Below are 14178 nucleotides of genomic sequence, written 5' to 3' on the forward strand. Positions count from 1 at the left end.
ATCACAGTGACAAACCTGCTGGGAAATATCTATGACAATATTGATGTGTTGGCACATTCCTACTATGCACATTAAACCCCCCACCCTTAGGGGAGAAGAGTAGAGGCAGCTAAGTGGGAGTTGAGATCTCACTTTTATATGGGTATTCAGGCCTGCCTAATTGTTAGAAATAGATCTCAGAGAAATGAGATGGACGGGGATTTGAAGGTAGGGGACTTCAATGCTCTGTGGGCAATCTAATTTTGTATTTGTAATTTTGGCAGCGGAAACTGGAGCCTTGGAGATGTGCTCCTTTTTATAATTTGTATGAGTCTAGTAGTATTTTTTAGGTACAGTAGAACCTCAGAGTTATGAAAACCTCGGATATGGAGGTTGTTTGTAACTCTGAACAAAACATTATGATCTTTCAAAAGTTTACAACTGCACACTGACTTAATACAGCTTTGAAACTTATTATGCAGAAGAAAAATGCTGCTTTTAACCATCTTAATTTTAATGAAACAAGCACAGAAACAGTTTCCTTACCTTGTCAAATCCTTTTTAAACTTTCCCTTTTTAAAATAGTTAAATTTAACACAGTACGGTACTGTATTTGCTTTTTTTTGTCTCTGTTGCTGCATCATTGCGGACTTCTGGTTCCAAATGAGACGTGCGGTTGACCAGTTAGTTTGTAACTCTGGTGTTCTACTGTAGTTGCACCATGGGTGGCAGGTATAATAGGCAAGAGAAGGCTGCTGCCGGACCCCCGGTTGCGGGGTTTGGCGGGGGAAGTTTTTGCTTTTATTATTCCCCAGGCAGGTTGCAAGGCAGCTGAGAGGCAGTATGTGCTATTCAGCTTCCTGGGTTCATCAGTAATCTACCTGGGCTCCAGCGAGATTACTGATGAACCCAGGAAGCTGAGTAGCAAATACCACCTCCTCAGCAGCCCCTGAACCTGCATGGGATATATCAAAAGCTTCGGGAAGACGCTTTTTCCTGGAGTGGCTTGGGGAGAGGTGGTGGAGGCATGGCATGACCACGACTGGTCCGAGGCACCTTCAGGCAGGTGTGCAGGGGCCCTCGGGGCATCTCTGGGAAGGGCGTTTTGGGGCTTTGGCCACGGGGAGGGGGGGCAGAACCGGGGGCTAGCCTGTCCAAAGGGGGGCTCCAGCCACCACCCATGAGTTATACACGCATGCTGATTGTTGAAGAGGCTGAGACTGGAGTTTTCACTGAGGAACCTACTCTCAGGAGAACAACTTCTGATGGGGCTCCATTTTTTCCATAATTTCATGGCCAAGGAATTTGCAATAGAATTATGTTGTGAAATCTTAACTTTTATTTAAATAAATAGGGCAACCCCCGACACAAACTCTAAGAAAACCTCCAAATGTGAACTGATACATTGTGGTCTTCCTGAGTATGTAAGCAGACAGCTTGAAACCATAACTCATAGACAAACTTCTCCGTTCATCAGCATGGAGTATATTAACTCAAACATGTTTAAATATTAACATTAACACTTTGAAAGCTGATCCTTTTTAAGTAGAAATATTCAGCTAATGTTACCCATCATTGTTGGAAGAAATAGCAAAATATTAGGATAAGGGACAGTATGGCTGCTGGTTATTGTCATGGTTTCCACATTTGGGGAATTAGGAGTGCAGGTTCCCTTACTCCCAAATTAAGTTGCCTCTTCCCCTATCCCATAAGGGTAGGGAAAGACACGATGCACTCCCCCAGTACCAAAAGACTCCTGGGTACCAAAAATCTTCCATACCTTTCTCTGTGTCAAAAGTCACAGTTGTCCCCATAGTAGCGTCCAAGGGCTCCATGGTCAATTTCTACAATGGAGTTGTGTCAATACGAAAACCTGAGGCAAACTGAAATTTGACGGTGACATAAAATAAACTGAATTTAATATCAAAATAAAAAAGGAATGGTTTACTGACTGTATTCCTTCTCCTACTTAGTTCAGTTTAAAAAAAGACCACAACTTTTAAATTGAAGCTGTTGGAGATTTTCCATTTGTTCGCAGAATTCAGCGCCAGAATGCTGCCAAAATGAAGTTGCTGCAGGATTTAGGCCCAGTTTGCTGCAGGGTATACAGGGCCTTGACTAGTATCAGTAGGAAAAATAAGATAATTATTTTTAATTACTCTGATACAAAGTTTTAATCCTTGAGTGTTTAAAATTTGTAATCCAGATTTATAGTGTGTTTTTTGGAGTTATGATTCAAATGGATTATATAAAAATGGTGCTTATGACACAAACAGAATTTTTGGATTTATTTGGCCCTTTTGTCAGAAGTTGTCAGTTTTTTTTAAAAAAGGGTGGAAGTAGATACACAATTATAGTAAAAACAGTTCTGGTGCGGGGAGGGTGAGAGTAGATGAAAACTGGGGAAGCCTGCTATCAAATCTCTAAGTGCTTGTCTACATGGGGAGATTTACCTGCATATCTATACTGCTGTACTGACATAGCTCTTCTGGTAATTTTCCCTCTGTATGGAAGCCCAGAGGAAAGAAATGTTTGGAGGGAAATAGGACCTAGAGTTAGTTTAAGGACACTATGGCACCATGTATAAGCTCTTTAATGTCAGCATTTTTCTGTGGCTCTGAGTCCTTAAAATCCTTATTTTATCAATGTTCTGGCATGTATGCATAATATTTAGTTCTAATTTTTTTTAAAAAAATTTGTTTATTAAGGCAAAGTTAAAATAAAACCTTAGCATACTACACTGAACATTACTTATTAGTTATTCAGGATGCAAAACTATGTTCTGAAGTGTCCCTAGCCTCTGTTTGCCAGAAGCTGGGAATGGATGACGGGTTGGATCACTTGATAATTAGTTGTTCTGTTTACTCCCTCTGAAGCACCTGGCATTGGCCATTTTCGGAAGACAGGATACTGGGCTATATGGACCAGTGGTCTGACCCAGTATGGCTGTGCTTATGTTCTTACAAGGTATTAAAGAACCTGGCTAAAGATTCTGGATTGCTGATAGTGGGGGGAGTCCTGTTCTGAGTATGCTAAAAAGGGTGGCTAAGTTTCTAAATACCTATCCTCTTTTTGGTGCTTCTCTTGTGTACATATCTGGTGTGAAAGCTTTCCCATTACAAGAAGAGTCCATATTCTATTATACCGCTATTTCATAGGAGCAGGAGTTGCATTTTTCCAATAGTGTACAATACAAAGTCTAGCTGCTAACAATAAAAAAGACATTTTTAACAAAATGACAAATTAATGTAAATCCTTTACTGGAGCATTAAGTGGGGTAGGTCTGGTAATCTCTATGACATTTTGTCATAAGATGAATCTCTTCAAGAATTTCCTGCTGCAACCCTCATTTTAATCTGTTTCCTAAGATACAGTGTCAAGGGTGATAGGCCCAACATTTGACTTGTCACTTTTATTTCTGGTAACAAAACAAATAATTCCCTTTTCCCACCTTAATGCTTCGGTACTTAAACTAACCCCTTCAGCTTCAGTACTTTAACTAAATTGCAAGGAATTCAGTACTTTAACTAATTGCAAGGAAAGAATTTGCACTCAAACTACCAAGGCATTTTTCTAAATAGGTTGGAAAATATTTAAATATACAAAGTCCTTGACAATGTGCCTCTCTAATCCTATGTGTTCCTTTTTGTTTTGAAATATGAAATTCTAAATTGGTGATTTAGTTGAATAATTGAGTTGTTTTATGCTGCAGAAATAAGAACCTATTTATTCTTTTTATACAGTGAAAACAAGATGAAATTTCCATCTGCTTCTATAACCTGTACACTTAGTAAATTGAGGGTTCTGGCACTTAATCGAACTGGAGTAACATGGGCAGAGGTAATGAGCTTCTTACATTTATGAAGTAAATTGTTTTTATTTGTTAGTCATTTGGTTACATGGGTCAGTAAAAACATAATAAGGGCTTACACTTAGTGTAAGGGTGTTACACTAGATCATATAATCTTCCAAAATTGAGTCTGATCTATATTAGAGAAAAGATGCATCGGTATAATTAAATCAGTCTAAAATTCTTGTTACACTGGCATGAAACCCTGATGCGGACGCACTTAAACCAGGTTAAATTGGTAACTTGGTAAATTACTGAATTAAATAGGTTTAGTTTATCTGAAGTTTAACCTGGTTCTAATGTGTCTGCATTAGGGGTGTGTGTTTGTGCAAACTGATTTTCAGTTTGTTATACTGGTGCAACTTTTCTAATATAGAACAGAACAGTGAATTTTTTTAAAGTTATTTTTATGTGACTGACCCACTTTGATATAACCATATTGAGATTCTTTATGAAATGTGGTTCTGGCATCACTTTATATAGTAGGTGTTTTAATATGCTTGTATTTATAAAGGAACAGACAAACATCTGGTAGTATAGAGCCTATTTCTATGAACTCAGATACAACATAGGAAAATGAAAGTCTGAGTTGTTTCCATGCATGGAAACGTGCAAATTGCTTTTCCTGTTAGTTACCCTCGTCTTACACCTTGTGTACACTAGGAAGATGACCTGTTGCTGCCGAGGGGTATCAGCAGTGCGCGTTTTCCCTAGCATAAGCCTGGCCTAAAAGTGATAGATTAAATTGTCAACCTGCCTTTATCAGAAATAATACCGTGCATTAGATCCCATCCAGGACTAAAATAAAATCTTGAGGTTTCTAGGCTAAGCCAATTTGGCATAGTTCCACTGAAAATAGTGGAGATTTTTCAGAGCCCGATATCTTAGAAAAAGCCTTGTTTGGCTAACCTTAGAGTTTTCCCAAGTTCTTGATTTTGTAAACCAAACATGAAAATCCAAATGGAAAATGGTGGTTCACAGAATGGGGGAAGATGGGGTGACACTATCCTAAAGTTGCAATTTAAATGGCAATGTTGTCGGTTCCCCTGCAGCCTTTTCTTTTTGAAATATGGATTCCAGTCCAGTAACAGTGAATCCTGTAGCTCTGTGGAATCCTAGTGACTACCATCTATCTGTACTAGCAGATGAGATACAGGATCAGAGGTATAGTTACTATTAAATAGGGAGGGTTACTGAAATAAAATACGAAAGCTTATGCTCAAATATATTTGTTAGTCACGAAAGCTTATGCTCAAATAAATTTGTTAGTCTCTAAGGTGCCACAAGTCCTCCTTTTCGCGGATACAGACTAACATGGCTGCTACTCTGAAACCTGAAATATACAGTATTCCAGATAGCTTATTTTAGATAGTTATGGCATACTTTGAATGTGTTTTAAGTAAAATTTATATGATGCACAGATTCTGGCATATATACAGTTATACTACTAATACTAAATGAAGTTTTCCTGTTAGGTTCTTCTGTGTGCTCCAGGGTGGCCAGCACTTGAAGAATTGTACCTTGCTTCCAATGATATTACAGTTTTAGAAAGGTATGAGGTTTAGCTTTAAATGCTAAAGTCATCCTTTTGTGATTAATATCCTGTATGCATAAAGTTATATGACATGTCTGATAAAAATTAAACTAAATTCCAGTTGTGGGTTAAATTACCATTACCATGGTAATCTTGCAAAGGAGATTTTAACATACTGTGTGATCTGGGACACTTGTGTGTGAACACACTGATTTTTATTATACAGTTGTGTGTATATGAGTATAAATATTTTAAAACAATTTAAAAACATAATTGCATTTTTTGTAATGCTTACAGACCCATTAACGTTCTACAGACCTTGAAATTGTTAGACCTTTCAAACAACCAATTAATTGATGGAAGTCAACTGCAGCTAATAGCATATCTTCCCAGGTAATTGTTAAAGAACTTTTACTGTAAATTTTGTCATGCTCTGTAAATTGATTCATTCACATATGCTTAGTGGTTTGAAGCATGATAATATTGCCTTGGTAGTGAAGGTTACAGAATTTTGAAAATTAAGGTTTTTTGCTCTTTTGTGAAGAGTATCTGAACTATTTAACATAATCTGGGGAAGGATTTAATTTTATTTTAAGATTTAATTAAAGCATGTTTTTATTAAGATATTTATGGAATTGGTGGTTTTTTTTTTTTGTTTTTTTTTTACACAACAGTTTGAACTTCAGATATTGCATTTATAGAGTCATATCCTAGAGTAAACCCTTTTCAGGGCAACTAGCTCTTAGAACCTGTATGGGCTTCCTATGATAAGGAGCTTTGGAGATTGCTCCTGATTTAGAGGGCAATTCTTTGGTAGTGGATACATAATGCCAGTTGTTATTAAATGCATTAAATAACTGCATATGACCACTCCCTTCCTATATGTCCATCTGATTCTGGGAAATGAGGTTGGGCAACACACTGAATGGATTACTATTCTAATTGTGATGCAGTCAATCAGAGAAGATTTTTATAGGTGGTCATGTAGCCAAGAATGTTTAATTGGCTGGCAGCTCTTGTCTTTTAGCCATGGACATGAAAGGATCCCACAAGATTTTTCCTGTCTTCTCTCCTTCCTTCTAAAAAAAAAAACGGTGATTAGAGTGCGATGGAGGCAGAGCCTCACTTTTAATCCCTACGATCGCACGGAAGAAGGTACTTCCACCCACCTCTTGCTCCTTTCCTAGTTAACACTAGGACGATGGCTAGACTACAGAGCCTATGTCAGCATAGCTATGCTGGCATAACCCCCTAGTGTAGATGTAGTTTACACCAACAGAAGGAGTTTTTCTGCTGGTGTAGGAACACCATCTGCGCGAATGACATTACCTATGCCAACAGACGCTCTCTTCTGTCAGCATAGCTGCTTCTACAACGGGGATTTTGTCAGCATAGCTGTGTGGTTTTTTCACATCCTGCAGTAGCTATGCCAATACAAGTTTTAAGTATAGACCAAGCCGAAGAGTTTGTCCACACTGGGATATTTACCAACATACCTACACTAGTATAATTATTTGCTGCTGCTGTTCCCTGTGTGGATGTTGCCTTTGTGAATTTAAAGTGCCTTTTTTTTTTGGTTTAGGTTATCTTTTGTAGTGATAACATCTTGTTCCATAGATTCCTGCACAGCAGCATCTTGGTAGTTACAGTGCTGAGCTGGTGTGAAATGCCACTTTGCACTTGGGTATATGATTTAGGAAAAAATACTGTTTTCTCCCTACTCAACTTCATCTACTTCTGTGTCCAATCAAATATATGGAACCTGATAAATGATAAGTTGCAAAGTTACTTAAACTCTTATACCAAAAATAAGGCCCATAAGGGAAGGGAGCAGTAAACTATTTTAAAGAAAAAATCAAGCCATTCTGAAGATTAGTACCTCCAAAGCAAGCTGCCATTTTGAAAGCTTGGAACTCCACTGCTGTCCTTCTGTAAACTGCCTTTTAAACTTGGTTACCAGCTGTGAAGTTGGTAACAATGTTCTTTAAATCACAAGGCTTGCTGTCAAAAAGTTAACATGGGTTGTATCACATAAAAACTTTAGTATTTTTACTAAAATCTTTTTAACAGACATACTTTAACTTCTAAATTTCAGATTAGAACAACTAATTCTTTCAAACACTGGAATTTCTTCTATACACTTTCCTGATGTTGGATTTGGTAAGTAAAGTAAGCACTGTATTATATTTCTATATTTAGATCTTCACTGATGTCTTTTAAATTTATTCTCCTTTTCCTAGGATGCAAGACTAAAATGTTTCCGTTATTACAACGTCTTGCAGTAGATGACAATAAAATATTGCAAGTAAGAAAGATTTTTGGTGACTTTCACATTTCTTTAATTTTTTGTTTAACAAGAATTTGTAAAATTGCTTTTTCATTTTCTCTGATTATGTATTATGTAATGGGAAAAAGCCTATGTCAAATTCTTTGATCAACATCTAGCTTTAGTTAGATTTTTAAAAAGCTTTTCAAAACTCAGCTTTACCAGAGAGGATTTGATTGTTTATTTATTTATTAAATACATTGCAGAGAACTCTGTTTCTGGCCTTTAGCCATTCCCATGCAATGAATGGAACCCAAACACCTCAGCATTCTTCTAGTGCTTGAGTACCTGAAAGTTAAATTGATAGACCTATAGAGTTTCACTGTTTTGTGCTTCAGTGAATTGCAAAAAGTAAACAAACAAATGATGAAAAATTTATGTTGGATTTGAAAATGGTTTTTCAGTGTTAATAGTCCTCGGCGGTGATATTAGAAATAGATATAACTGGTGAAGGGAAAAACAGAATTTTATCTAGACAATGTCCCGTCTGTGCTCTGGAAGAAAACATAAAATCATCACTGATAAAGTTTGCAGATGACCCAAAATTGGGGAAATGGTAAATAACGAAGAGGACAGGTCACTGATTCGAGCGGTCTGGATTGCTTGGTAAACTGGGTGCAAGCAAATAATATGCGTTTTAATACAGCTAAATGTAAATGTGTACATCTAGGAACAAAGGATGTAGGCTATACTTACGTGATGGGGGCCTCTATCCTGGGAAGTAGTGACTTTGAAAAAGATTAGGGGTCATGGTGGATAATCAGCTGAATATATAAGCTCCCAAAAGAGCTAAAGGGATGCTTGGATGCACAAACGGGACACTTGATTATGAGCAGAGAAGTTATTTTACTTCTGTTTGGCACTGGTGCAACTACTGCTGCTATACTGTGTCCAGTTCTGGTGCCTACAATTCAAGTAGGATGTTGAGGAATTGGAGGGGTTCAGGAACAGCCATGAGAATCATTAAAGGATTAAAAACTATGCCTGTGATAGACTCAAAGAGCTGAATCTAAGTAGCTTAACAAAGGGAAGATTAAGGGGTGACATGATTAGTCTATAAGAAGTGACATGGGGAACAAATATTTAATAATGGACTCTTCAGTCTAGCAGAGAAACATAACACAACCCAATGGCTGGAAGTTGAAGCTAGACTAATTCAGACTGAAAGTAAGGTGTTCATTTTTTTAGTGAGGGTAATTAGCCATTGGAACAATTTACTAAGGGTCATGGTGGATTCTCCATCACTGACCATTTTAAAATCAAGATTGGATTTTTTTTCTAAAAGATCTGCTCTAGGAATTATTTTGAGGAAGTTCTGTGTTATACAGATGGTCGGATGAGATGATTGCAATGGTCCCTTCTGTCTTTGGAATCTATGAATTGTCTAGCATAGTGTAGGTCTTTCCCACGGTGTCTGACTTGTCATATGGGAGGACTGTGAGATAGATGAATTTACCATTTCTGCAGAATAGGTCTGTGATACTGTCCATTTGTTTGAAGTACGAGTCTGAATTATGATTCTCTCAGTTAGTAGTACCACATACTATTACTCAGTCACTGAACAATTTCAATTTGAAGCTGGGACAATAAGTTAAAAGCAGGTAAGGACTGCAGTTCTAAAATCTTAGAGACTTGCACAGTTTAGTGTGGGAAGAATTGTGGCTTTAGCATTAATAACAGTAGTGTTTTGGTGATGTGGTTTTGTTTTTTACTCTTTTCTCCATTCCAAGCAATGGTGTCATGTGGCTAGCAATGTTTACTCTTTTATTCTTCCTCCAGTGATGATGTATTTCAGGCCGAGGACAAAGGCCTTCGTCAGATGTTGTCTAGCCTCTTGATACAGGCTGCTGTTTTCTGCCAGTTTTCTTGCTCTGGCAGTTAGAGGGGCACCAGAAAGTTAAGCCCAACTGGTTTCTAAATTGCTTGTCCTGTGCAATACTATTTTCTCCTTCCAAGTTACCTAAATGCAGTCGAATAAGAAACTTGTCATTACTCAGAAAGCAAAAGTCTCATGAGTTGCCATGACTGGGCAACAAAATGGCAGATGAAATTCAGTGTTGATAAATACAAAGTAGTGCACATTGGGGGAAAAAAATCCCCACTATACATATAAAATGATGGGGTCTAAATTAGCTGTTACCCCTCAAGAAAGATTTTGGAGTCATTGTGGATAGTTGTCTGAAAACATCCATTCAGTGTGCAGCGGCAGTCAAAAAAGCAAACAGAATGTTGGGAATCATTAGGAAAGGGATAGATAATAGGACAGAAAATATCATAATGCTTCTATATAAATGCATGGTATGCCCACATCTTGAACACTGCATGCAAATCTGGTTGCCCCATCTCAAAAAAGATACATTGGAATTGGAAAAGGTTCAGAAAAGGAAAACAAAAACGATTAGGTGTATAAGAACAGCTTCCGTATGATGAGAGATTAATAAGATCGGGACTTTTCAGCTTGGGAAAGAGACGACTAAGGGGGGATATGATAGAGGTCTATAAAATCATGACTGGTGTGGAGGAAGTAAATAAGGAAATGTTATTTACTCCTTCTCACAACACAAGAACTAGGGGTCTCCAAATGAAATTAATAGGCAGCAGGTTTAAAACAAAAGGTAGTATTTCTTCACAAAATGCACAGTCAACCTGTGGAACTCATTGTCAGAGGATGTTGCGAAGGCCAAGACTCTAACAGGGCTCAAAAAAGAATTAGATAAGTTCATGGAGGATAGGTCCATCAATGGCTATTAACCAGGATGGGTAGGGATGCAAAACCATGCTCTGAAGCATCCCTAGACTCTTTGGGCCAGATGCTGGGAATGGGCGACAGGGGATGGATCACTTGATGATTACCTGTTCTGTTCATTCCCTCTGGGGCACCTGCTGTTGGCCATTGTTGGAACACAGGATACTGGGCTAGATGGACCATTGGTCTGACCATTCTTAAGTTCTTATTCATGGTTTTCTGCATTGCCTTTAAGTGAAACATTACTCTTGTGCTGCCAGCTTATCACATTTCTTATTTGACGAAGGAAATTGCATTATCATTGCTTTTGTGAAAGGCACGTGTACAAAAGACCTATTTATATTATACGTATACTCTCCCGAAAAAGGATATGAAGGGACTAGGGCTGTCAAGCAATTAAAAATATTAATCTCACAATTAAACAATAATAGAATACCATTTAAATATTCTTAGATGTTTTCTACATTTTCAAATATGTTGTTTTCAGTTACAACACAGAATACAAAGTGTACAGAGATCACTTTATATTTTTATTACAAATATTTGCACTGTAAAAAACAAAATAGTATTTTTCAATTCACCTAATACAAGTACTATAGTACAATCTCTTTATCATGAAAGTTGAACTTACAAATGTAGAATTATGTACAAAAAAAACCTGCATTCAAAAACAAAACAATCTAAAACTTTAGAGCCTAAAAGTCTGCTCAGTCCTACGTCTTGTTCAGCCAATCACTCAGACAAACAAGTTTGCTTATATTTGCAGGAGATAATGCTGCCCGCTTCTTGTTTACAATGTCACCTGAAAGTGAGAACAGGTGTTCAGATGGCTCTGTTGTAGCTGGTGTTGCAAGATATTTAATTGCCAGATGCGCTAAAGATTCATATGTCCCTTCATTCGTCAACCACCATTCCAGAGGACGTGTCCGTGCTGATGACGGGTTCGGCTCAATAACGATCCAAAGCAGTGCGCACCCACACATGTTCATTTTCATCATCTGAGTCTGAAGCCACCAGCAGAAGGTTGGTTTTCTTTTTTGGTGGTTCGGGTTCTGTAATTTCTACATCGGAGTGTTGCTCTTTTAAGACTTTTATGAAAGCATGCTCCACGCCTCATCCCTCTCAGATTTTGGATGGCACTTCAGATTCTTAAACCGTGGGTCGAGTGCTGTAGCTATCTTTAGAAATCTCACATTGGTACCTTCTTTGAGTTTTGTCAAATCTGCAGTAAAAGTGTTCTGAAAATGAACAATGTGCTGGGTCATCATACGAGAATATGAAATATATGGCAGAATGTGGGTAAAACAGAGCAGGAGACATTCAATTCTCCCCCAAGGAGTTCAGTCACAAATTTAATTAACACATTTTTTTAACTAGTGTCATCGACATGGAAGCATGTCCTCTGGAATGGTGGCCGAAGCATGAAAGGGCATATGAATTTTTAGTATATCTGGCACGTAAATACCTTGCAATGCCGGCTATAAAAGTGCCATGCAAACACCTGTTCTCACTTTCATGTGTCATTGTAAATAAGAAGCGGGCAGCATTATCTCCCGTACATGTAAACAAACTTGTTTGTCTTAGCAATTGACTGAACAAGAAGTAGAACTGAGTGGACTTGTAGGCTCTGAAGTTTTACATTGTTTTGTTTTTGAGTGCATTTATGTAACTCAAAATTCTAAATTTGTAAGATGCTCTTTCACGATAAAGAGACTGCACTACAGTACTTGTATGAGATGAACTGAAAAATACTATTTCTTTTATCATTTTTTTACAGTGCAAATATTTGTAGTAAAAAATGAACACTGTACATTTTGCATTCTGTGTTGTAATTGTTGTAAATCCATACATTTGAATATGTAGAAAAACACCCAAAAATTTAAATTTCAATTGGTATTCTATTGTTAACAGTGTAATTAAAACGGCAATTAATCAAGATTAATTTTTTTAATCGCAGTTGATTTTTTTGAGTTAATCGCGTGAGATAACTGCGATTAATCAACAACCCTAGAAGGGACCCAGGCTGAAAGGTGCTTTATGTCCTCCTCTCCTGTTCACTTAACCATGATTGATTAATAATGAGTTACAATTATTATGGTAATGCCTATAGGCCAGCCAGGAGTGTTCAGACTGTGCAGGCAGAGGCCCTGCCCTGCCCTGAAGAGCTTATCTGCTAATTAGACCAGACTGACACAGGGTGGGGGAAGCAGAGTGAACAATGTGATGGTGGCAAATGGCAGGTTAGTTTCATGATTTTTTGGCGGGGGGTGGTTTATTTAGGATGGATTTAGCTAAATGGAAAGAAAAGGGAAGGGGGCGAGGGGATGGGGCAAGGGAGTCGAGAGTGAGAGGGGTGGGTGTGGAGTGAAGCTAAGATGAAGAGACTGAGGGAGAGGTAATGTTTGAGCAAACAGCTAGTGAGCAGAGAAAGTTTCAACTGTAGGAAATTCTTGGAATGCCTAGAGGTACCTGCTTTGGCTGTTTCTTCCTCAACTGGCTGGAGTCTTTGGCTGGCTCCTCTCTGCAGTTTTCCCCTGAGGTCAGATGTGAGGGGCACCACCTGGGTCCTAATGCCCCCATAATGTGGTAGGGGCATCGTCTCTTTAGTGGAAGTAGAGGATGTTCAGTGCTTTTCAGGGTTGGGCTTTGAGGCTGTTGTTCCAGTTTACTCAAAGGTTAATTGGGAACTGGACCACGTGACCTTTGATAGCAAGGCTTACAGGATACCAAAAGAAAGTGTTGTATCCTGAGAGATATGTTTCTTTGATTTGAATTATTCTTTTAAGGATTACAATGTTGTTGTATTGTGGTTAAAATGATTCATTAAGCTAAACCAATGTCAAAATATGATCACGCTTGATGTGCAGTTCCTTGAGCATTAAGTTGGATAGGAATCAGGTGACTGCTAGGGAATATAGATGCACTGCTACTGTTTGGGTGCCCTTTTAAATTATTGGGAAAGCTTGTATTTTCTATATAGATATATTAACTTAACTGTAGTTAGAAATTGGCAAAATCATTGCTCACTAAATGTACATGTTGAGAATGAATTGGATCTCTTGTCTGATAAATTAAAATTAAATACAAATGCTCATGGTCCAGAAGTGGCATTATAATACAATAGATGCTTGTTTGCAGCAACACCTTGTAAGAGCAACCGCCACGTACAAGCACCATTTCCCCAAGGAACACTTTCACTACTATGAATTGTCGACACTCCCCAGAACAGCAACAGCTGCTTAGGAGTAACATAGCAAAAGGGCACTGATATAGTGCTACTAATGAACGCCTACTGTAGTTATCTTTAGGTCACAGCTACATTGCTCTTTCCAATCCCTCTCCATGGTTTGAGAGCTTGGAAATGTTAAGATCAAATGAACCCTATCACTTTTCATCATACCCATGACATAATCTGCCTTCATCTCAAATTCTCTTATTCACTTACCTAGCTTCTTTAAACTCAGTCATCAAGAGGCCAAAACTGCTGAACTATCTCTAATTCCTGAACTCCACTTTCCTATCCCTTCTTAATTTATACATTATGCACATGCACGCTGTACCTGCTCATCCTTCCTAGACCTTTATTTTTTCTCATCAATTCATCATCCATGACCATATGTTACAAACTTTCTCTTTTCAGTTGACCTTTCATATCTTGATCCTGATCATCTGTCTCTAACCTGCTCTGTTAGAGTATGTCTACATGGCAGTTAGACACCGCAGCTGGCCTGTGCCAGCTGACT

General features: G+C 38.1%; 1 protein-coding gene and 1 long non-coding RNA gene across 5 annotated transcripts in view; one reads left to right on the top strand and one right to left on the bottom strand.

The window, feature by feature from the left end:
• TBCE (tubulin folding cofactor E) overlaps window positions 1-14178 on the top strand; it is a 50105-nt gene that overhangs the window by 28285 nt on the left and 7642 nt on the right. For all 4 annotated transcript variants that reach the window (XR_005224804.2, XR_005224805.2, XM_027831027.3 and 1 more), the window contains exons 7-11: window positions 3723-3819; window positions 5305-5381; window positions 5661-5756; window positions 7459-7523; window positions 7604-7668. Coding sequence is in view for 2 of the 4 variants with exons in the window: in XM_027831027.3 (XP_027686828.1) it covers window positions 3723-3819; window positions 5305-5381; window positions 5661-5756; window positions 7459-7523; window positions 7604-7668 (400 nt within the window). In the remaining 2 variants the exon portion in view is untranslated. The remainder of the gene's footprint in view (window positions 1-3722; window positions 3820-5304; window positions 5382-5660; window positions 5757-7458; window positions 7524-7603; window positions 7669-14178) is intronic.
• LOC122465318 lies at window positions 1263-8250 on the bottom strand. The gene is made up of 2 exons (XR_006290065.1): window positions 7243-8250; window positions 1263-6442 (listed from the first exon to the last, which is right to left on the bottom strand). It is a non-coding gene; the product is annotated as an uncharacterized LOC122465318 (long non-coding RNA).

This window comes from Chelonia mydas, chromosome 3 (assembly GCF_015237465.2).
Source record: "Chelonia mydas isolate rCheMyd1 chromosome 3, rCheMyd1.pri.v2, whole genome shotgun sequence".
NCBI lineage: Eukaryota > Metazoa > Chordata > Testudines > Cheloniidae > Chelonia > Chelonia mydas.